The sequence below is a fragment of the Megalops cyprinoides genome, chromosome 14 (genome assembly GCF_013368585.1).
Source record: "Megalops cyprinoides isolate fMegCyp1 chromosome 14, fMegCyp1.pri, whole genome shotgun sequence".
In the NCBI taxonomy this organism is placed as follows: Eukaryota; Metazoa; Chordata; class Actinopteri; order Elopiformes; family Megalopidae; genus Megalops; species Megalops cyprinoides.
Genome location: NC_050596.1, coordinates 22498528 through 22525949, shown reverse-complemented (window position 1 = coordinate 22525949; position 27422 = coordinate 22498528). Strand labels below are relative to the sequence as shown.

The 27422-nt window shown below is 40.4% G+C and overlaps 1 protein-coding gene across 1 annotated transcript; it reads right to left on the bottom strand.

Annotated features, from left to right (window-relative positions):
* Window positions 1-93: 93 nt before the first annotated feature.
* LOC118789371 (ly6/PLAUR domain-containing protein 6-like) lies at window positions 94-27285 on the bottom strand. The gene is made up of 5 exons (XM_036545761.1): window positions 27130-27285; window positions 6454-6643; window positions 3334-3432; window positions 2689-2819; window positions 94-378 (listed from the first exon to the last, which is right to left on the bottom strand). The coding sequence occupies exons 2-5, from the start codon at window positions 6569-6571 to the stop codon at window positions 202-204; spliced, it is 525 nt and encodes a 174-aa protein (XP_036401654.1). The 5' UTR covers window positions 6572-6643; window positions 27130-27285; the 3' UTR covers window positions 94-201.
* Window positions 27286-27422: the final 137 nt, after the last annotated feature.

Here is a 27422-nt window from a genome sequence, read left to right as displayed (position 1 = left end):
TTTTTTTAAGAAGAAATATCTCCTTAATGCAAATAAACCTCAAAAACCTCAAGTTTGAACATGACTGCTATGACTAGTCTATGGTTTCGGCTGCTTTCCAATGAAAAAAAAAACAGGGAAAAACACGAGATAAAAAAGATCACTGATAACTTAAAACACCACAACAGTCTCTAGGCTGACCAGCCTGTCATTGGTTGTGCATTATATATGGCTAAAAATGACGAGGATGGCAAAGATGAAGGAGGCCGTGGCCCCCACGTGGCTCTGAGTGACCCAAGTGGCACTGTTGATAGGTGAGGTGGTGGCAAAGATGGCATCTGTTTCATTCCTCGGTAGTGGTATGTTGCAGATGTTTCCCTCACAGCAAGAGGTACAGACCTGAAAGGAGACCAATTACCAGGGGTAAAGGGTTAAACCAGTTCTATGAACTGGTCCATATCTCTTTTTTATTTATTTGTTTTTACCTTTCCGAAAGCATCCCTAACATTCTCATTTTCTCTTTCCTTCATTCTGTCTTTCAATGATGACTTCTCTTCAGTACTCCAGAAAATACTTCATTCTTCATTCTCCTTGACTGTTCTAAAATGACTGAAAAGGTGACTAGTACTTAACCTTTAATTTATGATTAATCATGTATATTTAATTGGAGACTGAAATTGATTTTAAACAGAAATCAGTCAGTATTTCAAAATTAAACTTGGGAAAAGCATTTATTTGGTTGAACTAAGCACTAAGCACAGACTTTTTAAATGTTTGGTACATCAAACCAAACACATTCCCTGAGGTTTGTTTTCTAATAGAAACATCCTAGGTGTCTTATTTGGTTTTCTGCATCCAAGATGCTGATAGTTTGTCTTCTTATTGTAAAAAAAAAAAAAAAATCCAACTAGTCTTTCTGATTTCATTCTGGCCATGCAGGTACTGTACAATGGAACATCTTGCAGTCAGTGCTACCTCTGAGGAGACTCGGAGACTCATATTTCAGCAGGGATTACTTTTACAGCCTTGTCAGAGAGAGCAGTTTAATTCCAGTCTTTATCTTATCTGTAGTAAGATCACGTTGGAGGCTCTAGGGATTAACTCAAAAGTACAGCAGAGTGACGTTGGATAAGGCAGATCATATACGCAGGGTCAAATATACATAGTTACTGGTTTTAGATTATGTTCCTTTCTGGTCATTTCAAGTAGAGCTTTTCATGCATGTTATCTATATGATTAAGAAGCAATTCATTAAAAATGGCTTTTCTGAAAGCCATGACCTTAATCTTAGCTCTCTAGTATTCTTCGGTGATGATGTCTTCAATCAATAAATCCATAATGAGGCATGCACAGAACATTATATGCTGTATATGTTTACATCAAGCAAAAACAGGCTCTTCTTCAGCAGAAGATTCCATGAGGACTTCTGAAATACTTTTTTTGCTTTTCCAGGTTAGAAAAGACCGAAAATCTCATACTTTAGTGCTTCATGCCTGTTGTTGACTAGATGAAAATACAGTGAATTCAGTCTACGCACAGATTCATAGAAGTGAGAACACTTCTATGAGATATGTTATTGGAGTATTTTGCACTATAAAATTATTACACTGTAACATTATTAAACACTAATTAGTCCTCAAATAAATTACAACTGGAGATGAAGATTCCAACCTGTTATTAAGTGTGAATGTGTGATTTAACCCTGGATGCAACTGACATTTGTCTTTAACCATTAAATTTAAGTCTCCCTTAGTGTATCACCAGTATAGATCGGTAAGCTTTGAAATCAGTAGAATTAAAAAAAAAAAAAAACAGTACAGGGTAATATAAATATAATCTGAATGTGTGATATGGTTCACGTCCATGATTAATCTGAATGTAATTCAATCCACATGTGCGATATAATGCTAGAGTCTGTTAAATACCCACAGGTTTGCTGTTGATGAAAACTAAAACTGCACATAAATTCAACCTAGTGATCAAAAAATCACTAGGTCACTCTATTCTTTCACATCTTTATATAAGTGAAATACATTCTGGAACACTTACAAAAGTTTTTTAAAAAGTAAAAGGTTCAGTTCAAGGTTCTAAGGTGACAGAAATCTTCCCTTTAAACTGGTGATTTCTCTCAACCTGTTTGATGGTTTTGTTTCATAAAGAAATCTATCAATTATATGAATAATACATACTAATCACCAGATAATTCTCTATAGCTATTATCTTGTGGGAGTATTCCACTGATGCCAGTAGTACCATTCTGGCACAGTGCCACTGCCCCTTAAGTCTTTGATACAACTCTTTGAATGTCTTTGCTTTCACTCCCAATCTTCTCTGGTGAAAGAAGCCTTATGTGTCAACCCCAAAAACACATCTTGTGACATCTGTGCTCTGAACTAATAATCTAGACACAGTGGAAATCAAAAGTAGTGGCTATTTTACCCACTCCATCTGTGCGCAGTAGCCGTTTCTCATTATAAATGGGTAGCAAGCAATGCTCCTCCCTGCGTAGTTATCTCAGCTGAGGGCAAGGTTGTCACCAGATCAAAGTAAATTACAGATGACTGCTAAAACAGGTTAAATTAAAGACTGACCTTGACATCAAGGCCACTGAACCGGCACAGCATTTAATGAACCTGTATAAAACTAGAAACCAATGTCCAACTGAGTCATTATCGCCTTAACACCAGGCTGATCACACTCTGTCCTCACCTTGTATCCTTCATGGTCAACTTCAGTACACCCTGTGGAGAGACAGTCCTGCAGGGCCACACATCGCTTTGTCACTGACACACTGTCCCCTTGAAGGCCCATCTTGTGACTGGTGTAGCAGTATCTGGTCTCTGTAACAACGCATTTGTTAATAAATAACTGAAAATACCCAGTAGGTAATCCTTCATATCACCTGACCGCAACTCGATTGGGAGGTTGACAGTGAAAAAGGGGATCAGGAGATGCTGCTAAACAAGTATTGGGGGGGGGGGGGGCGTTATATGGCTATTACCAGACAGGAAGACACCTCAAAACCACAGCCTCATTTCACATTTTCATTCCTTCAAAAATGTGGTGCTTGGCTTGAGGCTAAAAATAACCAATACTCTACCTAAGCAATTTAACAGAAGGATATCAAATAGTCTGAAAGAGTAAGGTGACTCGCCTCTACAAAAAAGGGCAGTAATTTATGAGCTAAACATGTCAGCCACAAGTAAAACATGTTAAAGGTCATGCAGATACCACAGCCCCACAGAATGAAACCACAGAGATGTATGATCCTTGCTGAAGTATTCTTAACAGCAGAATGAAGGAGAAGAAATAAGAAAACACAGAGAAGAATAAGAGTTCTGTAAAGGAGCTCACCTCTTGGGCAGTACACGTCTGGAGCCCAGCGGTTGCATTCGTAGTTGTCTGTTGCATTCTCACAAGTGAAGCACTTGAAACCACCTGGATAGGGTGTTGCTGTCAGCACAAAAATAACACAAACCCATTAAAATCATAAATCCCCCCCCAACACACACACCAGTAATTTTAATCATTATATTATTGTGATTTAGCAGATGCTCTTATCCAGAGCGACTAACATATGTTACAGTTTTTACATTTATATCCATTTATAAAGCTGAATATTTTATTCACCTTGTCTAAGCGTAAAACAGCAGTACACTAATGGGGAATCAAACCAGCAACCTATTGGTTAGGAGCCCCACTCCTGACCACTATGTTATACTGCCACGCCAGTGGCATCAATCACCCAATCCCCTGAGGAGCCAACTGGGCTAGGCCAAAACTGACAGATTTCACTGGAAGTACAGCTACGACATCCCTGAACGCTGGGATCCCAACCGCTTGAGTTCTCAGATGTCCAGAGCAGATTGGGGCACAGAAGCAGGAGAAAAAAAGATCTTAGGAACTCCGTTCATGGCTGTGGGGGGTGGTAATAAGTACAAGGAGTGACCTTTAACATGCCTGCTTCCCTGAAAGTGTTGGGTTATTTTAGCCTTTAATCTGTGGATTCAAATACCTCTCATGCGTCTTTGTGCACGGTTATTCATGCTCCGGCTCAGTTTCAGCACTGGGAGAGGGTTAGAGGGCAACACCAAGGTTTTTTCTAAGGGGAGCAGGGCAGTGCGGTTCACATGCGGTCATGTGGAAGCGGTCATCTCCACATGCTGACATAAAACTGATCCCAGCAGCACAGCTGAAGCAAACAGATCTGACAGGAGAATGCAGCCTGGGCTTAGGGGCTAAGCCATATCATTTCATGGGAAAAAACACACATTTTTATGATTGTAGCTGGTGCTTTGTAATGTATGCCGGCTTGTGCAAAGATCCCCCAACACAAAAATGTGGAATGGAAAGAACAAAATTCCTACAGTAAATTGGCAAATGTTCTTTCATGTCAGCTGACCAAATACTACATTACATTTTGTACAGCACACAAGTGTGAAAATCCATTACCAGTATATGTTACCCTGGTCCTAATAAGTGACTGCAATAACCGTTTAGAGATTATTACTGATGTTAGCAGTTGGCAAGCAGCACAACAGTTGCTACTATGATAAACATGTTCATGTGCATGTGTAAAAATACTGGTAGTGAAGCAAGCCTCAAGGTTATAAAACTCATTCTAAAACTTAAATTGGGGTGGTCACAGATCCGCAAGCCTGTTAGCAGTGACAGCACAGGACAAACACTACGATGGGGTTGAATGCCACCTCATTTGGGACAAGCACTCTGGGAACATGATCTGATTGGCTCCACTTTCCAATTAGGGGTGGCTGCATTCTGCCCATTTAAACACAGAACATTCTGTCCGAGTCACATTAAGTACCGTTGTTTGTGTTCTTCATCGTTTCATGGCTGGCACGCTAATCCCCTAATGGACCAAGAGCTGAGAACATTAATCAAATCAGTGTCTGTATTAATGAACGTCGGAGAGGGGGGCCAAAGGCTCGTTAGGACAGCCAATGCCAGCCGGATTTCGTCCGTGGCCAGTGACCCGTGGTTGGAGGGCCTTTTACCCTGACTAACATATTTGGTACTGCACAGGACAAGCCCATACACAAGGACATATACTGACGTAAACACAAGGAGAAAGTCCACAGCCAGATTTAAGGACTACAGTAGGCAGTAGCTAACATGCAGGGAGAAAGAACAAAGAGCTGCAAGAATGGAGGGGGAGGAGAAAAGAAAGAGGGATGATAGGAGAAAGAAAGATGGAAATAGAAAGAAGTAGGAGTATACAAAAGTGGAGTGAGATAGGATACGAAGAATCAAAATGTACACAACATTATGTATTTGCTTGACTTAATTACATTATATTGAAAATGCCCATGTAATTAAGATGGACATTAACTGAGCCACTCCAAGTTAAGTACCTTGATCAAGGGTACAACAGCCATGCTCCACATGGAATTTATCTCAGTTTGTTACAAGCAGAGTTCCCTACCCACGGCTCTGCACTGCTGCCCACTGAAGTAACAGTCACCTTTGTTGGGGGCCCCATCAAAGCCCTATTTCTCTCCCACCTCCGGACAGGATGTGGCAGTTAAGGGCAGGAACCAGTGGACTGAGGGGAAACGATAGCAGCCAGACCATGTGACATTACTGGGGCCCGGTGGTGAATTTTATGTGGGCTGTGACCAGTGGAGCAGAAGGGGGCAGGCGCGCCTCTCTCCCGCACTGCATCAGGGGGGCACTGAGCTGTACACCTCCATGCAGAATCATGTGACCCCCCTCACTTCAAAGGGCTGATGCGGGGTGGAGCGGGGGCCGCGCACAGTTGCTGGACCAGCTGTGCCCCCGTCTGGATTTGGCTTAGGATCAGAGGACCCCTGAAAGCCCCTTCCCCCGCTGCTTGCTCCCGACCACCCCCCCCCCCCCCCCCCCCCCCACAGCCTCTGTGTCTAGGCCTCACTCCCTCCCTCCATCCCTCCCCTCACCGGTTCACAGTCCCATTAGCGGCTGTAATAACACCCCTGCCTAATCACTGGTTTCACAGGAGACGGAGGGTCTGGGGAGTCATGCCAACTGGACTTACATGATGGGAGTCTCCAGATGTCACCGCATTCACACAAAGGGAGAAAACTGACTACCAAGGCTAATGGCACTGGTGTGATGTCTCAGCCAACAGTGAAACTTTTTTGCTTTTTTCACACCCCATCATGAAAATAATGGAGACCATATCATTGATGGTGGCAGAAGTGTGATCTCTTTAACAGGTGGCATCAGATAATGCGCACTGTATTTGAACCAGCTGTGAGACCTCACAAAAGAAAAACAACTACATATGGTAGATGAATCCATGAAAATCCCAAGCAGGTTGACGGTAAAGGATAAATTGTAACTAGGAGTATTTCAAAGTATTTCTGTATTTCAAAAGATAGACACTATTGATAGACAAGTCTCTGGGAGAGCTTTGAAAATTTATACTAGGATTTCCTTTGGTTTATGAAACAAAAATGTAAACCATGTTCTTACTTGAAGGATGGAGATAAATGATGTCTTTTGCTGTGAAGTCCCGGGAGTGGGCAGTTTTTAGCCAGTCAGCAATAAGAGTCAGCAGTAGGACCCAGGCCACAATAGGCCAGGGTTCCATTGCTGGGTGAAACCTCACACATGCAGCTATCCAATGGGCCAACACGTCCTTCGATGAAAAGTGGCAAGGCACCTGTTGAGAAAAAGGTAAACACATATATTCTAACATTCAATTACAGAAACATGCAATTATATATTCTAACATGCATGAGTAACTTTAAATATTTCAACCATGATCAACACCATTGTTCTTTGCAAACAATATTTTTTTTGCTTATCTGCTCATGTAACTGATGTATGAATTTGAATTTTGATTATTACATTTCCTTTTCAAAAAAAATCTAATCTGAGCTCCAGCTCTTCAAGGGTGATGTTAATAGAATGATGCAGCTATAAGGAGCAATACAAGTTTCAAATATTTTGTAACTGAGTAACATTCAAACTTTTTGTAAATGGCACTACCTGGATAGCCATTTTGATCAAGGTATTTAGATAGTATACATACATGTAGGTAGCTAGGTATATCTTGCTGTTGTCACTGTATCCATACAATACTAAAAACACACTAGAAAGCATGTCTTTTGTCATGTGCCTTTAAACTACCCAATGCCTATTACAAGAAAGTGTTAATTAATATGTGATTAATTAATAATGGTTCAACCTCTATTCAATTGTAAAGATTATTTGAATTGCTATGGTATGTATTTGTCAGAGTACATCTTTACACCTTTCATTTTTTAAGTGACATTGTCCAGTGCATTTAAATTGACAAAAACCAATCTTTTTGTTCTTTATCAACGTAACTATGTACATGCTTAACTTTACACTACTTTGGTGCTTCTTTTAAACTAGACACTACATGACATTGTAGACTCCTTCGTCCCTCTTGCTGCCAGACAGCTGAAAAGGGAGGAAGAGTTGTAAGTATTTCTTTGTGGCAGCCTTCATCCCCATCATTTTATAAGACTGCTTATAACACCTACCCTAGGTGCTTTCAACCCCATGATAAAAGACTGCACCACACCCAAAACCTTGGAAATCTTCCAACTACCCACCAGACAAAAAGACAATTGCTCTTCATGCTAACAACTATTTCTCAGTTAAAGCCTGTCTTGCTCTCACAGTGATGACGTTAGTCTGTCATCAGCCTGGCTTTGCGCCAAATTTAGTTAGGAAAACAGTCCCATATGAAAATCAAATATATTGTAATATATTGAGAAATATGTTTTTCAGCCCAACAAAACATTGCAAATACATTTAAAATATACTGATGCAGAGTAGAAATATATTGAAATATACCAAAGCGGAAATAATTTACATATTTTCATTATACTGAGTTAAAAAATAAATTCTCTAAAAAATTATCAATATAGGTTTTTTTTTGGTATGGGTTTTTCTGCACAGGAACAGTTTTTTGCATGGAGGGTAGCATTATGGTGAAAGAGGAAGGAGTCATCCATAAAAAATCCCCAAAAATGTTTTTGGCACCTCAGCCTTCCTTGAATTCTCTGATTTGGTACAATTGAAATATTTTCCTTTTTCCTCTCCAAGCCTTGGAGCGGGAGGAGATAACGGAAGAAGAACTCGACACCTTCTCCCAGAGAGATCGGCCACACCTCTCCTGGCCCACATTGCCAGTTCCTTTCTACTGAACCAGCAGCACCACTTCCTCCTACTCAGGGGATATCTGTGGGCCTTAGGGCCTGGTAAATCATACACAGACACCTGTTTTGTGGGCATTTGATAGGGGGTGAAGGATTACCTCTTGGATTGGAAGGTTCCTTGCATAAACTGATTAACATGTTTATTTACTGTGATTATCTTCAAGGATAAGTGATAACTGGGTCTTGTTAATTGAGGGCAAATTCACCACCCAGACCATTATGACCAATTTGATGGCTAGATTTCAAACCTTTTTTTTTGGGGGGGGGGGGACAGGTGGAATACTTTGGAGCAAATGCTGTGAAAGTGAGAGGAGAATCTTTTTTAGCTCTAGCATCCTGCATTACATTGGCATACATGCAAGGTTGTGTAGTATAGTGGTTATGGAGCAGGACTTATAACCGAAAGCTTGCTGATTCGATTCCCCACTGGGGCATTGCTGCTGTACCCCTGGGCAAGGTACTTAACTCGCAATTGCCTCAGTAAATATGTAAAGTCACCCTGGATAAGAGTGTCTGCTAAATGCCAATAATGTAATGTAATATGCAAAGTCACATGTATAAGAGAACATGAGGTCTTACCTCATTCTTTAGTTTACACTGATGTTGCTGTATAAAACATCTATTCATTTTGGTTATCGAGCACAATCTGAAGTGAAGCATTTCATCTGGCAAGGGAAATATGAGTTAATTAAACGGTAGGACCTCTGTGAACAATGAGGCCTGACTAAATCATTGACTATTTCCAGCCCTGGAGGGAGTGTAGCTGCCACCGATATAATGACCAGCTCACTGAACAAAGAGGGGAAATTTCCCCTGCCGTCTTAGACTAAGCAAAGGGATGAAACCCTGAATACAAACTAACAGATTGTTATTCCTGCCTTGCTAGAGCACCCTGACATTGGAGAAAAGATTCTATGTTGTTATCACATACAGCTCTATCCTAAAGCAATGGACAACGTCTCAGCTCCCTACCTTTCTCCCATTTACTTAGTAAATGTTAGCATTTCTGTTTCTGTTACCCTGGACCACAACTGGCAGTTGCTAGGGAGAAGGGTCCCATCTTGTTTCTCTGTTTAAGAACACGCTCTTGTTCTGTCTGCAAAATCTCTGTAGCAGACATAGACCTATTTAAATTGAAGGTTTGAAAATTTTCTCCCAAGAGGTATTCAAATCCAGGTCAGTGTTTCCATAAAGGCTCTTCTCAGTTAAAAGAATAAGGGAAAATTGCTGGGATGGATGATTTTGTAAATAGGTTAATTGAATGTATTTGCATACTGTGTTACAGTACAGGTTCCTTTCTACAGCATCTCATTTTTTGCTACTCTTTCAAAGCCCAAATTTAAAGATTAAAGACAGCTATTTATTTATGATTCAACACCCTGTGCAGGGTAATATTGCTGTACCCCACAGCAAGTGATCATCAGCGGATTGAGCCTTGCATTGCTCTGGAATAATGGCCACCAGGAGTGAGCTCATGGGGCAACAGCTAAGCAATGTACTGCAATGTTGCAGACAGGACATTCACACTTAAAGATGGAGGAGACCTTTTAAACAAACTCTGGACTTCAACTCCCATCAGCACTTCTGTGAAATATGGTAGAAGGATTTGCCTGTTGAACACTAAAATTTTCTCACAATGGCAAAAATAGATTACAGGATGTGCACTTTATCCCTACTTTCAGCAAAGCAGGGGACAATGGCAAGGTTGTGTGTCCCATTTTAATCGTCGTTTACTTTCATGCTAGTGGCCACAGTAAAGGGGATCAGAGCTCTACAAGTAAAGCATACTATGCTGGGCCCCTAGTCTATTCAGCCCAAAAATACTGAGGTATTAGCTAGGGCTTACTGGTGCTTTGCCTGTCTGTTTGAAAGTGACCTTAGCACATGAGATTCATAAGGCCTGACGGGACATTTTGCACCAGTGTATACACTTGTCCCTTAAGTCACTGCACAAGGCCTGCGTGCAATTTATCAAGCAGAACAAGGCATGAACATGGGACAAAAGCCAGGATAGGGATCACCGAAAAAATTTAAATGATTTATCTTAGGATAAACTCACACAAAGCTGACCCACACCCCTTTTAGTGTTCACATTCACCTTAATCTCTGGCAACAAAATTTGACATCCACAGCCAAAAATCCTAATTGATACTTAAAGGCCTTGAAGGATTTACTGTATAGCTCAATAGTAATTTTGAGATTACCTTACAAAGATGTTTGGTGACCCAGAAAGAGGAGTGTGAATTCGCCACCTTTGAAAAGCATTGTGATCAAAATCAAACACCGCTAACTAATAATTGCCCCTTGAAGGTCTTTGATAGAGCAGCCCTTTGTATGCCCCACTGCATCTTCAGTCTGCTCAGGAGGTCATAAAGAGTAACTGCACAAGTCCCGTCAGTGCCCCTGTCACCCCGGGCAACAGCTGTGATCTCCGAGTACAACAACAACATTAATACGCATAATAACCAGCACCGGCTCAAAGCAGAGGAAAATCTTTGATGTTTTTTTCCACAAAACGTTGGCAGAAACCCTCCTTCAGGTAGCCCTCACGCTCTCCATTCATTCCCAGGCACTCACACAGGCTCTGCATTTTCACCAAGCACTGGTGTCAGCTTAGACCCCTGAGGCAGGCCATGCCTCGCACCGCCTGCCAAAAATTTGGAAAACTTGTCTCTTATCGTGGAGCTGATCAAGATTGTGACACATGATTTAATTTTCTCCCTACCGAAACAAAACAATCCTCATTTCACAGGCTTTAAATTCACGCTTGTTCTTTTCTTCTTCCTCAATATAAGCAGCAGTTGGCGAGATAAGATAAATGTGTTTATCCAGCTGTACTTGACTATTTCTGAAGGCTAAGGAACCATAATCAAATATCTGAAATTGAACAATAGCATGTTTTTATGACATAAAATTATATTGGTCACAGACTTTTCAGTGGGCATGTCACGATTGTCACAATTCACATCAATGGAATAAAAACTACAAATACATGGCTCTTGTCTATCAAAAATTATTACAAAGAAAACTTTTGACTTTTGAAATGGGCAAAAAAAACATTGACCACTTGGCTCTCACATGTGAGTAAATGCTTTGTGCACATTGGTTACAATATTTTAGCATGGATTTGTAACACCTTACCAAAGGGCCAATGAAGGAACCCCTCTCTCCACCTGCATTCCTTAAACACCAAGGTTAAAATTATGGACAGCAGCTTCTCAGAAATGAAACATCGGGGGGAAAAACTGGTATTCCAAAGACCATCAGACATACTGGAAATGTCAAAAAATGAGCAGAATTAAGGTGGTCATGTTCCTATTCAGAACCTGCCCTTTGCTCCATTTTTTCCCACCTAATCTCATTGTTGTGACGAAGACAAGACTCTGGTGAACTTTCGGGAAGGTCAGCTGCACTGTGGGGCTGGCAGCTGTGTGGGCCTGTTACCCTGCAGGCTTTTCCACAAGGGCCCTGATCGTTCCACAATTAATTGCCAAACACAATTAGCACTCTGCACCAGCCCCCGAATGGAGGCCGTTTAATAGCCTTGGTATTGAGGATGAACTCTTGGCAAAGGCTGGGAGTGGGTGGGTGGCTGGATGGCAGTCTGCTTCTCCGAGCAGAATTCAATACCAAATTCAACTCACAAGCCACTGTAAGACAGAGAAACAACTGGCAGTTTTGTTGTTAGCATGTTGTTTTAACAAGTTTTAAATCCCAAAAAATAGTTATGTATTTTTGTACAAGCTATATAAAATTATATGCATATATTGCAAAATGTCTGCACAGGACAATACAGGTTCTCAGTTTTCAATGTTTTTTTGTTAGAAAAACCTATACCACACCCATGTTTATTATGTTATGCATACTGGGAAGCAGAAACAGAAGGCTACCAAGACATAAGGACTCCACCCTGTCATGGCCTTTTGACCTCTCAGACAATGTACTATCATACACTGAAATCCTGTTGAACCGAAATGAATTTCCTCTGAGTGATTATTATCGCTCCAAGAGTTAAGAACATAGCAAAGAACCTACCTGAGTAATCTTCAGGGCATGTCGACCTGTTTCCTACTTCCTGTTTATTACCATAGTAACTGTTCCCAGTATGTAATATAAATAAATGCTTCAATATCACTATGCACAGTAAAACATGAATGCTTTTAAAAGTAAAAACAAAAAAACAAATTAATTGTTTTCAAACAAAAAGAGGTATTGAATAAGACTGACTGCCAGTTCTTCCTCCCCATGTAAAGATACCTAATGTGAAACAGGTGAACTACACAGTGCTTTTAAAAATATTTTAAAATGGGACACATAATCTTTTTACAGGTACAAACATTCACCGTTTATGAACAGAAGACTTGGAAATATTGAAGTCTGACTAATTTTAACCTATTCAATTCTTTCTATTGTACAACCTTTGACAATTCATACGTTATGACCTTCTTTTGTATCTATTACATGGTCAACCAGTAAACTGCTGGGGCCAGTTCAAGCCTAACATTAGCACTGTTTAAGGCTGAAGCTACAGGCTAAACAGAAAGCACTTATGGACATAAAACTAATCCCCCAATATACACTGTCCTGGTGAATTCCTTTAGAATGCATCACTGGACCACTGCTAATACCAACAGCTGAGGTAGCCCCTAAATAACCCTGTCCTCTGTTTCTGAGAGACACATGGACTTATATGGAGCCCAGAGCAACAGTTCTTTTCAAATGGCGAAGTGCCTTTCTGATGTTACAGAATTTGAGTACACTGTCAAGTACCACCAAACACTGTATTTAAGATATATTTTGAGTGTGCATGATTTGTAAATGACTAGTAAAAGTTAACAAAATACAAGGAAGGTTACCAGATAGATAGGTTAAAGAAACTATTGCATGTAGTATAATCAATTATCAGGTTACAATAATGTGACTGCATATAAACAACCTCAAAGAAAGATGGGGTTACTTTTGTTGGAATGCTAAACATGCAGCATATAATTCTTTCCAGTTCCTCTGCATTATATTCAGGAAAAAAAAATTGTATCTACACTGACATTCATCCGTTAGATTCAGATCAGTTGGCTAATGCTCTCGGTCTACATGGAAATTCAGAGATGCTGCCATGATCCAGTCACAAAGCCAGTGACATTATAGTAGAAACCTCTGCAGATTGGAGTTTTACAGGGACAGGGAGGAAAGGGAGGAGATGGAGATAAAAAAAAAATTCCATTTACATTAGATTGAGGTTTTTGTAGGGGCCTCTACAGAGACCCAAAGGCCAAGTTTTATTGTTGTTTTTTCTGTCAAGAGTCTAATTTCACAGTAGATTTGGCGCCCCGGCTATCATTTCCTGTGGGGTGGTGGAAGGGACAAACTTGATCAGTCAAGCCTAGAAAAACACTTTCTCAGCATGGCCGGAAAGACAGTGTTGTAGCTACACATGGAGAAGGATAAGACAACACAATTCCAAAACATGGTTGAAAAAATGCAGGAACAAATGTACATATCGTAAATTGTACATAATAACAATTACCATTAGGCATACAATAGGAGAAGTTTAAGGTATAAATATTTGCAAATATTCAAACATGCAACATGAATTCCTATAACTTTTTGTAACCTGCGGCATTACAGATCAAAGAGTTTGAACAAACATAAAATTAAAAAGAGAGATTAGAGAGATTATGTCTCACCAGACAGGCTTGTATTTTGCTTCAGATTAAAAGATAGTAAAAACGAGATAAGATTTAGGTGATAAATCTCAGTAACAATCCCTCAGATCTTGGCTAACATTTATTCCATCCCAATTATTTGGTTTTACTTCTCCATGTCTGCACAATTTATGACCTCCGTGATGTCATAAGTGCTCTCATGCTGTCTTTGTGAAGCATGCCTGCAGTTTTAGTACTCAGGAGAAAGCGGTATTAAAAATTTATCTTTGTTTAAAAAAATACAAAAAAATGCTAAAAAGAGGTGTAGCTGTTCATAATTGTTTGAGGATATCCCTTACATTTTCACACTTACTCTCACTCACTACATCTTTCTATGAACAATTTTTTACCATCATTATCGTCATCATTTAAAGCATGCTACACTGTAAAAGGCTCTTCTCAAATCATACACAAAAATGGATCACAGTTTCATTTTATTGTGAAAGGAAGACATACACTTTTCAGCATTCTTGTGACACCTTACAGTGACCAAGAAAGATGCATTATTCTTCCTTTACATGGACTTCGCTTAGATCCATAATTGGATTTTTATGCATATTATAACTTCATATTAAGAACTTCTAACTTCTAACACAGGCAATGTGACTTCCTGCGGAATTACATGGTCATACTCGGGTATGACCATGACTGCTGTTTAAATTATGTGGCTCTTTAATACATCACATTCCAGGACCACAAATGCCTGTTATTATCTCTGTGTGATATGGCATTTAACTGGTCTTGCATTGTAATACATGTCCATTACAATAAGCCACCTGAAATTCCAGGAGTTACATCACGGTTGTCAAAAAGAGCAATTATAATACACAGAAGTAAAATACAGCTGTAGATCTTATACCTCCCAGGTTTGGGCACAACAGCCTTAGCCGTAACCACAAGTGAGCGTCGCAATTTCTGTTCAACATTTTAGTTACACACACAATTTGCAGCATATTTGGTTCATAGTCACGTATCAAGATATCTTGTTTTTAGATTGTCTTGTCTGTATGCCAAGCAAGGCTGTAGCAAATTGAAATGCACCGAGAGAAGATGCTGAGCTGAGCTAGTTGGGGAGCCTGAAATTTTGCCAGTGTTTAAGTGAGAACCTTTCCACATTATCCAGTAGGGACTGCAGGTTGCTCAGCCCTGTCTTTAGTTTCTTTTGTTGGTAGTTTTGAATTGCATTAACAAGACTCTAAGTCTTGTTGCGGCTAATTACTGTGCCCAGCAACCTCAACACTATTGCATGCCCTTTCCACAAATCTGAGCACTGAATCTATTAAGAACACACATATTTTCCATTCAGGACTTAAATAACTGCCTGACGTGTTTATGCAAACACCGTACATCACTTGTGCCATGTGAAGGCTCTGTTCAATTTGGGCCGTGATTACTGGCTGTGAGGCATACTTATTGTCTATTAAAAGCCTGTGCTTGCAGGGGCTGGCAACATTTTAAAGCTACATACAATCAATCCTTGATGTTTGATTCAAAAGATTACAAGTAAAAAAGAACAGAAGATACATTCTGACTGCTAGTGAACTCTGGCATACTGCATGCTGTGCACCAAAAAAAGATTCCCTTACCACTGATACATTTCAGGTGGTTTTCTGAAATAGCCCCCACTACGGGTAATATGCATTACATGCAACCCAGTTCCAATAACCAATGTTCTCAGGCAAAAACAAGTACAAAAATATGGCACGTGTGTCACCTTTCCACAGAGGAAATACCTGAAGGGGAACTTCAATCATGTACCCTCTTTCTTCCACCGCCAGCACTTTCGCAATAGACAACACCTGTCACTGGCATTCCTTTAAAATTGATACCAGCAGGTAGCAGGATTGCCAAGAGAAATCTGAAATTGCTTCTTTGGCTCTGTAGATTTCAGGCACTGATTGATAGGGGTCTGATGGCTGGTATAACAAAGGTAATTGCTGATTTTCTGGAACATAACTTCCTCTGGAGATGAACTTGAGCAGAGAAAACACGCGGCTTAACTCTCATTCTCTCTACATTCCCCAGCTCTGGGCTTCCTGCCAGACATCCATTTTTAAAGGCGGCAGGTATGGGAAAGCATCCCATTTTTGCAACCATTCTCATGCAGGTACTCAGGACAAGCCCAGAGAAAGTTTATGAATATGCCCTGTGCAAACATTTTGTGGTAGTTCACAGGATTAAAAAAGCATTAATATGTGACTTTACCAGCCTATTGTTTTTTGGTAGTTCTTTTGATTTACTTGACTGCAACAAATATGGTGTAGCAGCATTAAAGTGTTACTAAACTGTTTCAATCTGTGCCAAAGAAAGAAAGATTGAAACACTCTCTCCGCATCCTTGCTCTGGGCTCGACTCCGTGTACCTAATTAAGGAGAACGCAGAGGTTCCGAATGGTTTAGCACCCACAACGCCTGCCACCAGCTTCCTGGGGAGAGAGAATCAGTGGAGTGTGAGGAGGTGAGAAGCTGATTGCTGGAGTCTCGTCACATGAGTGTGCTGCTATTCGCATGCCTGGTCTCTTCCAGTTTTACAAAGTGTGTTGCCAACTGCAAGTGACACCAACACAATGACCCACAGTCTAAACTCGTTACCAATGACCTCTCCAGCACACACAGTAATGTGGAAACAAACATCACTGAATATGCCTTCATCAAAAATAATCGTAGTCCTTTTACTTTGGCCTCCAAAGTGTTCTTCCACAATATTTAAACTGTCCTGTTTCAATATTCAAACCAACTGAAAACAACACATTTAGTGTTTCTGCACTATAATTTCAAAGGGAAATCACAATCTTAGCTAGCATTTTCCAAATTCATTGAATTTTAGAGTTAGAGCATGGTACATTCTGGGACACCCATTTGCTGCTCTGGAAAGCCGAGAGTGACAGTTCAGTGATGGATATATGTTTTTGCCATGCGAGACTGTCTCCACTGAGAAACTATGCAGTGGATTCTGGAGAGTAGTGAGTCTCATTCATCATGCCACAGCACAGCAGAACCGGTCGGGTCTGACCTGACTTAGTCTTTCTCTCACACCAAAGAGTGTGTTTCCACGAAATCTACAGGACTGCTAACGAGACCATTTTCTCTGTGTGCTTCCAAACAACAATCACAAAATGCCTCTGACCTCCTCGGCTCCCTCTGTACAACTGGTGCTCTCAAAAAAAAAAAAAAAAAAACTAAGGACATAAAGAGCATTAAAAGGGCCAAATGACGGGTATCATCTCAGCCTGGCATTAGCCCCACACTCGTTTTGTGATGTGTCAGCACTGCCTAGTTTGCCTCAGCCAAGGTCACACCGGCTTCCCCCGGTTACAGCCAATGACTGACAAGGGGGAGGGAAAAGAGGAGGGAATGGATTAAAAGTTTCCCTCAAACAGAGCCATTCCTCTGAAACGCTGCCAGGTGGGAAAGGTGATCCGCTGAGGCAACGCGATACTCCAGGTCAGGTGACGTGCTGTGAATCGGGGGTTCCTCCTGTCAGACGGAAGAGACGCAAATTCCTCCACTTGTGTCTGCACAGACTCTCCAAACCCGTCTGACCAGATATGGGAGGGTGGGAGGCGGTGACAGAAAGGCAGATTAGTGAGCGAGCAGTTGGCCCTCCACAGCTGGTTACAAATGGCTAACTGTTAGCCCTTTCCAGTGAGTGCTTTCGTATTACAGGCACTAAAAATACAAACTGTCTATTTGAACAAGTGCAATTCTTTTCAGTCATGCCGGAATTACAAAAACCATATAGAAATAAATTTTACACTTTATTACACTTACATCCAATAGGGACACTGTAAGATGGTGAAGTATGAAGTGAGGGTATTTTTTTATGCGGCAATGTTACAATATTGCTGCTGTAATGTTATGTGTGGGCCACAACCCAAAATATGGAACATTGTAATTAATAAGAGCATATCCTAAACACACACATAACAGCATTTATGACCGTTTGCTTCTGTGTGTGGACATCACCTCTCTCTTTTCCATTTGCATAGGAATGCATGTTTGAGCAGTCTTAGTGGTGTCAGAGCACCAATATGAGCCAATACTCAGCCACACTTGCTTGTGAAGAGAGATTTCTTTATACAAGACCTTACAATTATATTGCTTGTGGTATTTAATGTGGTATTGCATTTGCTCGTATAAATTCATCTGTAGCATAACATAGCTATTAATTAAGAGAATGTGGAAATATAGGGAGTGAGTTAATAATAATAATAATAATAATTTAATTCATTAATTAATGTGTGTCACAATATTGACATTCATTTCACAATTTCCCTCTGAATTGATGTGACATACAATATAAACTGCACTTTTGTTATTTTTTACTATTATTACAATTTTTTTTACATCACAAAATTGACTTGGGAGCAATGTTTTCTGTTCTTTGCCTACACAAATCAGAGATAAAAAAGTCAAGATAGCCCACATGTCAAAACAGGGGGTTGTAAATATCAGTACCAAGCACAATGCTCTACACAAATGTTAGTTTAGCAAATAAGTAGGACAATTATAGTAGCTTGTGCTAGAAGATGTTCAGTATGTGCACGCTGGAACAGATGACATCACAAAGGGGTTCTCTTATCAGACAGTTGGGCTTTATGTATAGGGAACGGCCACATTACAACCACGTTCCATGGTGACAATGTAAAGTAGGACAACACTGAGCCCTTTCTCTTTCTCTCACCCCCTTTCTTCTTCTCCTTCTCTCTCCCTGTGCCTTTCTGTCCCTTCTAGCTGCATTTCTCTATCTTTCCCTCCGTGGATCTTACTCTATTCCCCTTCTTTCTCACCCTACCCCCCCCCCCCCCCCCAATCTCCTCTATAACAACGGTGCCAAGTACAGGAGGACTCATCTTACTTTTAAGTACTTGAGCCTCAGTTTGATGTACAAGCAGCCCTGTTATGCCCAAAATGTTTAGCCGAGGCTTAGGGGCAATCGCTGACCCCCTCCACTGAAGGGGACACTCTCCGCCTTTGTTCGGGCGCGAAAAGTTAAGCCTATCCTTGAGAATGGGGAACACTAAATCCTTTTGAAGGCCATGCGAGACACGTGAATTTCCTGCAGATGCTGGAAGGGAATAATGGGATTCTGGGTAGGAATAATACAACCCTGTTGCAGCCCGCAGAAAAAGACAGGGATCTTTATCCCCTTGAACTGGGGCACAAGGCAAAAGGAGCTAATTGGGATTTTGGAGGTGACGGCTTTTCTTCTCCTTTATCTTACGGCAGGACCGAGCAGCACCCGTCAAAGCCTTTTCACAGTCCGCTGTCGGACGTGTGTTTTAAGCTGTTTAATTAGTACCACAGATTTGGAGTACTTGCTTTAGAATGTTCAGTTTCAGTTTCATACACAGTAGCATCTATAAGAATAGCGTTTGCTTTCTATAGATGTCTATTGCATGAGTAAATAATTAAGAAATCAAGAAATTATTTATGAATTTACAAATCACACTCTCTTATGTATTAGAACATCTGCTAGGACACTATTCAATGAAAAGACATTTGTATGTGCATTTATTAAGAGTGAGTCGGTGGGGGGGGGGGGGGGGGGGTGTTGAAATTCCACATGGACACACTGATCTTCTTTTGGAGAAACGTGGGCGAGAAGACTTTAGTTTGGGTCTCATTAGCAGGCGGCTGAGACTGGTGAGGGATGGCGAAGGATATGAGAGAGCTCAAACAACCCTCAAGACTACACACATATTGTGTGTAACTAAGGAATCTTTCTGATTTGGTTAGCTCTCATCCACAGTTTCAGCTTAAAGGGTATCCAGGCCCATTCCCTACAAATTAATTTAAATTAAAATTGTGTAACTAGTAAATTGCATTACATTTCAGATGCACATTTAACAGGAACTTCAAGCTCATTTTATTGTTTCTGGGAAAAGTCGAGAATTTACCAACAGACCCCAGGAAAGGAGTTTAATGAGACATATGCCAAGCATAAAATAAGTAAAAGGCCCTCAAAACATACGATTTACAAATATCACCCAAACCATCTTATAAGCATTTATCAAACTGCCTTAAGCTACATTTTTTAGCTTAATGAATTCTCACTCAGATTTAATGATTCAAAAATAATTATATGAAATATTCTTGGAAAATATAATAATAAGATTAAATAATCAAAGAAATAAATGTACAGGCCCTCATTTGTGATTAATATATATATATATATATATTATACATATATATATGCCACTAAGAGAAACAGGCTATGCAGCCATATTTGACATAAATATATACACAATTATGATGTGTTATCAGCTCAAAAATATTATCCTCATTAACAGAAATCAATCACATAGGGGGACTAAAATGTTTAACTTCAAGGAATGCAGCCATCAAACAGCAAATCTCTCCTGAGAGATCCACTTGCCTCAAATCTTCTGTGGCAAAAGCAGCCAACTTCTCAGCTCACAGTCATCATCTAGTGCAGTTCGGAGGCCCTTTAGAAGGGATATCTTTGATACCACGATCAGAGCAAAAGACACGTCTGAAACAAAGAACCCCAATGGCCTCAGAGACACGTTTTTTAAACGTGAAGGGATTACTGGCCTCTCGCACCCTGACGAGGGGCTTAGGAGAAGCTGGTCAGAACGCTCTTTCATGTCTTCGTTTAAAAGCAGGTTTTCCCTTCACATTGGCGGCCCTGCCGGCGTTTTATTTACCGCACCGAGTTGCAGATTTCCTTAGGAGAAGGAGGCAGTTCAAAGCACTTGCTGAATTAAACATTTGGGCTTGTTACACTGTTTAAAATATATACATCTTTTGCTTTGATCTGCATTTCCAAAGACAGCAGAATATCAGAACCTAGCACTCCAAACTTTCCTGCTACAATGAATAATAAATATTAATTTTTCCCCTAAAGATTATTTTCTTTACAAATTGTATACGTAGGGAAAATAGCTAAGATGCCATGGAATCACAGTACATCCCTTTAAAAATAATGTGTTCAGCAGTACATTTGGATCAGCTTTAAAATGGTACAGACTGTTTATGAAAAGTGTTTAATATCTCTATCTACAGACTTACAGTACCAGTCAAAGGTTTGGACACACTTTTATTTATTTATTTATTTTTACTATTTTCCACATTTTAGAATAATAGTCAAAGACATCAAAACTATGAAATAACACAAACAGAATTATGCAGTGACCAAGAAAGTGTTATAAACAAATCAAAACAGTCTTATATTTTAGATTCTTCAAAATAACCAAAAAATGTTTTAAATTAAAACTTTTTTTGAAAGAAATTCATGCATAGACATCAACTATTTATATTTGTCTAAGAAACAAATTTCATTTAAGCATAAGCCTTTAGATAAAAATGTCTTTTAATGCATGTTTCCCAATATATTAATCGGGTGTGTCCAAACATTTGACTGGTACTGTATACAGGTACATTCAGCTGACTTCACTGACAGCATTTTCACAACAGAATGAAACATTCACCATCACCTTACCTTACAAGCAGGCTGCATACTGACGAAATTCATCTGCTCTCTAAACACGTAGATAAGTAATTGAGAGTAATGCTGATTAGCATCCAAATTAAAAGGGATTCGCCACTGTTCTTGCTAGAGTCTTTTGGAACTCTGCACCGTGCCAATTCTTTTTAATCAAACTGATTGAACCTTAACTGAGAGTGAGCAATTGTGAAATGACACCAGAGGTTACAGTTATTACATTAGAAGTGAGAAATATGATACCCCAAGATGCTGACTGTGAACAGACAGTGAACAAGACCTGAAAAGGTCATGCAGTTACAAGGTCTTGAAGGTGATAGTCTTGCAGACATTTGGTATGCTATGTTTATGTTATGCTATTTCTATTATTATAGAGATATACAACATACAGAAATTTGAATTGCTGTTTGTAAGGAATAACATTATTAACTATTTTAAAGGAGAATCATTTACAATTGATATTTTAGGTGGAGCTCCTCTTTAAAGAGGGGTGTCACAGGGAGACATTTCCCTGGCTTTCTTACCCATGCTACCATGGTAGGTATGAAGTCATGGATTGAAAGAACCATCTGGCCCTTCTTGAGCTGTGAATTTATTCCACAGGCCAGTCCTGCTGCTCCCCTTCCAATATCATATTATCAACCCAAGCCCTGGCCAATCCGAGTTTAGGTAAGTGCTGCATTTCCTTTTCAAATCTTTTTTCACAGATGTGCCAATATGCCATTGTAGGTACAGAACTGGACTCCTAACCAGAAGCGTGCATGTTCAAATCCTGGGCAGGGCACTGCTGCTGTATACTTGAGCAAGTTATTTTAATCTGAATTACTTTACCTAAAGATCCAGCTCAGGCAACATCTAAAAAATCAGCGCAATCTCATTCACTCTTGAAAGGCGTTGGCACATTAATTTTTGAAAGGGAGAGGAAGAAAGAGAATGAGAAAGAGAAAGAGAAATCCCTCCCAGAGATTTCTGCCTGCCTGGAGATCTGTGACAGCACTGTTTTTCCAGGCTTCCTGCATATTCCTTCTTTAAGTGTGAAGCCTATTACAAATGCAGGGAGGGTGAATGGTCCTCTCTGTCTGACACACACTGTGGCTGTAGTGACACTCTGCACTGTCTGTGACAGGGTGAAGTCTGATGGGACTCACATGACCAGTCCGACGGAGAGGAATCCGGGGCCTGGGCACACTCAGAGCCCCCATTTACCCCTCCCTGCCCTGAATCTGCCTGCGGTGTCTTTCAGAGAGTCACTACTCACTGTTGAAAGCAGATACTGAGCCCTTTCTATGCCTGTGAGAGTAACTGACATCAGACCGTGATACTGACTCACAAATGCATTTTCCATTTCCATGAGTTTTTATCTCCTACATGCCCAAATACTGTACCCAATGTTTATTTTATATCTTAGCTGGAAACAAACTTGACATACTAGCCGCACACACACACACACACACACACACACACACAGTCATATGCACAATCACATACATACAAACACACATGCACTTGCACATCCACACATACATATCCCACGCACACACACACACATATCCCAGAAATAAGATTTACCATGCAACTGGGTGGGAACCGTATTTGATTTGAAGCCTAAGTGGACACTTAACCTGCACTGCAATTACTGCAGTGTAAGACTGAGTGAAGCTGCAACAGAAAGGGGCAAACGCAGCAGTTCTCCAGCTCCAGGAGCGGGAAACCCGCTCAGATCAAACGGGCCTCATTTGCCACCTTCTGTATGCGATGAAGACAGAGAGCAAAAGGGGGCAGGCACACGGTGCATCCTGCGGTAATCGCTGCATCAATCAGCGCCCAGCGAGGTCACTGCAAAAGACCACCCTCGCACCTGGGTGAACGTGCCCGCTGATAACAGCCCCCGAGGCTGTGAGCGTGTGCCGAACTCTCTCTCTCTCTGAGGTATTTAATGACACCCCCGTACACCCCCGTCATGTGGGCGCGCTCCATGTGGGCGCGCTCCGTGCGGGCGATGCATCTGTCTCCATGACACATTCTTTATGCTCCATGCCGCAGTCCCCCTGAGGAAGGCGTGCCGGCTTATGGTGGTCCACATATCTGCTGTGGGCTCCTCTCAGTGTTAACAACCAGGACGCATAAATGGGAATAGCATCTCCGCACATTCAGATGGGCACTGAACTCCCAAATATCCAAGGTCAGGAATGAAGAATGAAACCATAAGGCCAATTCAATTAATACGAGAATAAACTGATGAGTGCATTAAGTACAAAATAAAGTATGCAGTTACACAATTTATCCCAATTACCCCCTGGAGATATCCCAAGTGCCCTTAGGGGTACACCTACCATCTGTCCCAACTCTATATTGGACGTATCCCACAGGAATGAGTATATACTAATGGCAATTATGTTGACCTGTTTCATATGCATCCCTTCAAACAACTCTTTACAGTCAGCAGGACCAAATGACAGTTTACTACTGAAAATACAGTCATTTACATTGTTCTAACCTTATGCTTGAATATACTTCCATCAGAGAATTATGTAACTAAATGGGCTTATTTATTGTTAGATGTGACTGCATTAAATGCACATTAATTCAACACAACAAAGAAATCAATGAATCTCATTTTTTTGTCACATCTCTAATCTTCACGCCACAAGAATCCCAGAATATATGGAAAAACCCTCCAGAAAATCACAGCTCCATGGCTATTGCAGCCCCTCTCAAAGCCTTTGATGTGAACTGAAACTGGGCAGCCCTGTCTTCAATATCCCCCTGACGGTCAGGTCTCTGGGGGATCGTTGCCTATTAGAGCCTCTTCATGAACATCGCTGTACTGTACTCTGAAACCAGACGGGCCCATATCATTAGCGGGGAGAAAAGCTCCTTTCATCTCCCTAAAATTCATTTCACCTCATCTATTGTTATGCTGATGACCCTCGCAAGAGGGCAACGGGTTGGCCCATATTTTCACCAAAGTGTCAGATACAGCAGACGGGTTTGGAGAGCCTTGCATTGGCAGGTTTTTTGTGATCTGTGAGTTTAAAGTAGCAAAGCAAGATTTAACGACTGACCTTTCAACCACACGCCACAACAGGATGGGGGTGCTCAACTACACATAATAGATCTATGCTCAGCATTGTGGAAACTTGTACTGCTTTGCCTATAGATCTGTGGATGGTGGTGAGAGGGGTTTACCTCGGGTCTGAGGGATAGTTTTGATACAGAGGATCCTCTCTGTTACAGTATAAACATGGGTTATCACTTCCCTTTCAAAAGACTGTCAGAAAAAATGTCACAGCCTATAACTAAGTTCACATTGCTATTGCGCTATATTCACTCTATAACAGGGGTTCTCAACCTGTGGTCCATGTATCCCTAAGCAGTCCCTGGATAGGCTTCAGAAGATCTGTGAATTGGGTGCAAAAAATATTATTTTCTCATTTCTTTCCTATTACTTTGAAAATGTACTTTGTGAAAAAAAAAAATCTTTTTATGTCAGATGTTCTTAAGGCATTTTTCCACTCCAAACAAGTGTACAGTGGTATGGGACACTACCGCACACAGTCAGGTGAATTTTAAGGAAACAATTTAGTCTTTTCAAGTGGTTATTGTCATATTTATACCAGTTTAGTTATTATAATATTGTTTAGTAATTGTTGATGTCCAACATCAGGCAGGCATGAGGAAATGTATTTACAGTAAAATATAAAGATCATTAAAAAAAAGTTGGTGACTAGTATCTGATTTGGTATATCCACAGACTTAATGAAAACCATGCCTCAGATATGTTTCATACACACAGTAGCTGGCCTAAATTTATTCATTTCAATTTTGAGCATTAGTTACATTATGGCGTTTGTGCGTATGTGTTTATGTGTATTCTTCTGGGACAAGGGTCCATTGCTTTCATCAGACTCTCAAAGGGGTCTGTGGTTAAGGTTAAGAACCACGGCTCTACAGTATGGTGTATGTACGTTGCTCATACAATAATTCAGAGACACAGTGTTTTCACTATTGTGTGCATTTGGAATAACACTGTCTTTCAGCTTGATACCTGTTTACTGAGGCTTTGGCTCTGGATCTGTCTCTTCAGAATATCATTTTTTCTACTCCTGTGACATGGTGGCATCTCAGATTTTAAAGTTACTCTGACTAAACACATTATCCAGATAAATAAATACACAGTAACAATAACCAGTGATTCGAAATTTTACAACTAATATCGCTGTAGCCTTCTTCTACACCTTGCCGATGCCGCAAATTCAGCTCACTGTACATGGCCACTTGTCATACATGCATTGTGGTGTGTCTACAATCTACAGACTCCTCTTTAAAAAATTATTTATGTTAGTTGCACATCTGTCAAATATGTTCGAAATGTCTTGGTGGTATCTATTAGAATAGGCCTTAGAAACTCCAAGCAGGATCCCAAACAAAATTCCGACAGCCTTGCCACTTCTTAATGTAGGTCAGGTATGTACACCATGAAATACCACATTTATAAAAAACTAACAAATCACATTTCAGATTAATGTTTGTAACTATATTATACTAAATTTAATAACTAAACAGTGACTCTACAAAACAAAAAGAAAAAATGTTTTAGTTTGATCAGATCCATCCTGTGTTTAGTGTTGTGCAAAAATCAGAACTATGATAACATTTCAACATATTTTAAAAGTTGCAAAATATTTCAACATATGCTGAAGTATTGGATATGTTAGGCATTGCCGATGCATACCACTCTCATTGAAGAGAACAGTGCGTCTTGTGAAATGAGCTAGCCTGCAGTGGTCTCCGCTCCACACAGGGGAGTCTAATGAATGAGTCTGCCCCCAGCCACCTTCTCTGCTCTGAGGGAACAGACAGCTCATAGACCACACTGATGAAATATGGCAGTAACTGCAGTGCCTGCACTTAACCGCATGCCACAATAGCCTAAAATCCTATCTTCTAATGTGTGTGGCACGGAATGAGCAACAGAACGTATTGGTATGTGGACCTGGTACATATGTACCTACTGGTCAATGCATCCTCACAGTAAAGCCCCATATTATTTCTTGTGACAGGTGATTAGTTATAGAAGAGTGAACAAATGGTAGATATGGATATGGTATATACTGCAAATGCTGTTGTTACAATGGGGTGACCCAGATGCTCGATCTGTTGGTATTCCCTCTTTCAATCACATTAACTAATTTTTCAAAAAAAAAAAAAACAGTATATATGCACAGATTCACTTATGATTTGTTAAAAGTGTAATGGAATTATTACTCTCACAGACAAGAAAATATCTTTCTTCTGTTTCCAGACAGACAGATCTCCTTTGTCTTGCTTTTGTCTTTTCAGGCATTATCATTAATTCATGTCAAATGCATAAACTAAGCTCCTTTTTTCCTAATGTGATATCAGACTGCTGTACATTAATCTGAGAAAAATGAAATATAAACTTGCAATTGAGATATTATCAACTAAACCCATTCATGTATTGTACACTTGATATAATTAGTACTGAAATACGATGCATAATATTCAAGCAAACATTAATTTGGGGGGAGAGCAAGTGGGCCAAAACAGTAGCAGGAAATAAAACAAAATGCGAAAATACAAAATTACTGAGCATTCTTAGTAATTTAGTTTCAATCCCCATCTCTTATTGCACTCCTCAGGTAAATAATTCTATGTCTTTTGTTTAGAGATGCATTTCAACAACATGCGACTAATGAGCGCTGTATTTTCTCGCTGGATGATTCCGACCGATGGATCAGTCAAAAGCGTCGCCCGGAACTTACCGAGAACGTTCCAGCTGTCAAACTTCACGCGTGGTCCTCCGAGTATTCCGCGGGTCAAAAACAAACATCCACTTCGCCGTTCGCTGGCTTTAAAGGCAATACTGTTTGTTCGTGGACTCCGGCTCTCCACAACGTCTTTGAAATGAAATACACTCGTCCAGGGGTTCCTTCGCTGCGCCTGTCGCCCCGGTCCTATCAGAGGTCTCGGTAGGCGTGCTCATTAACTGCTAGGACTGTCTCAATAGGCTACACCCTGGCAAAATTAGGAAAGGAAAAAAAAAACAGGGAAGAAA

Bases quoted from the DNA above. Each gene is read 5' to 3' on its own strand.
- LOC118789371 (XM_036545761.1), bottom strand. From the start codon at position 6,571: ATGGAACCCTGGCCTATTGTGGCCTGGGTCCTACTGCTGACTCTTATT. The intron at 3,433-6,453 runs GTAAGAACATGG...TTGTGCTGACAG, and splicing joins CATTTATCTCCATCCTTCAA to CAACACCCTATCCAGGTGGT. The intron at 379-2,688 runs GTGAGGACAGAG...GTCTCCTTTCAG, and splicing joins TTGACCATGAAGGATACAAG to GTCTGTACCTCTTGCTGTGA.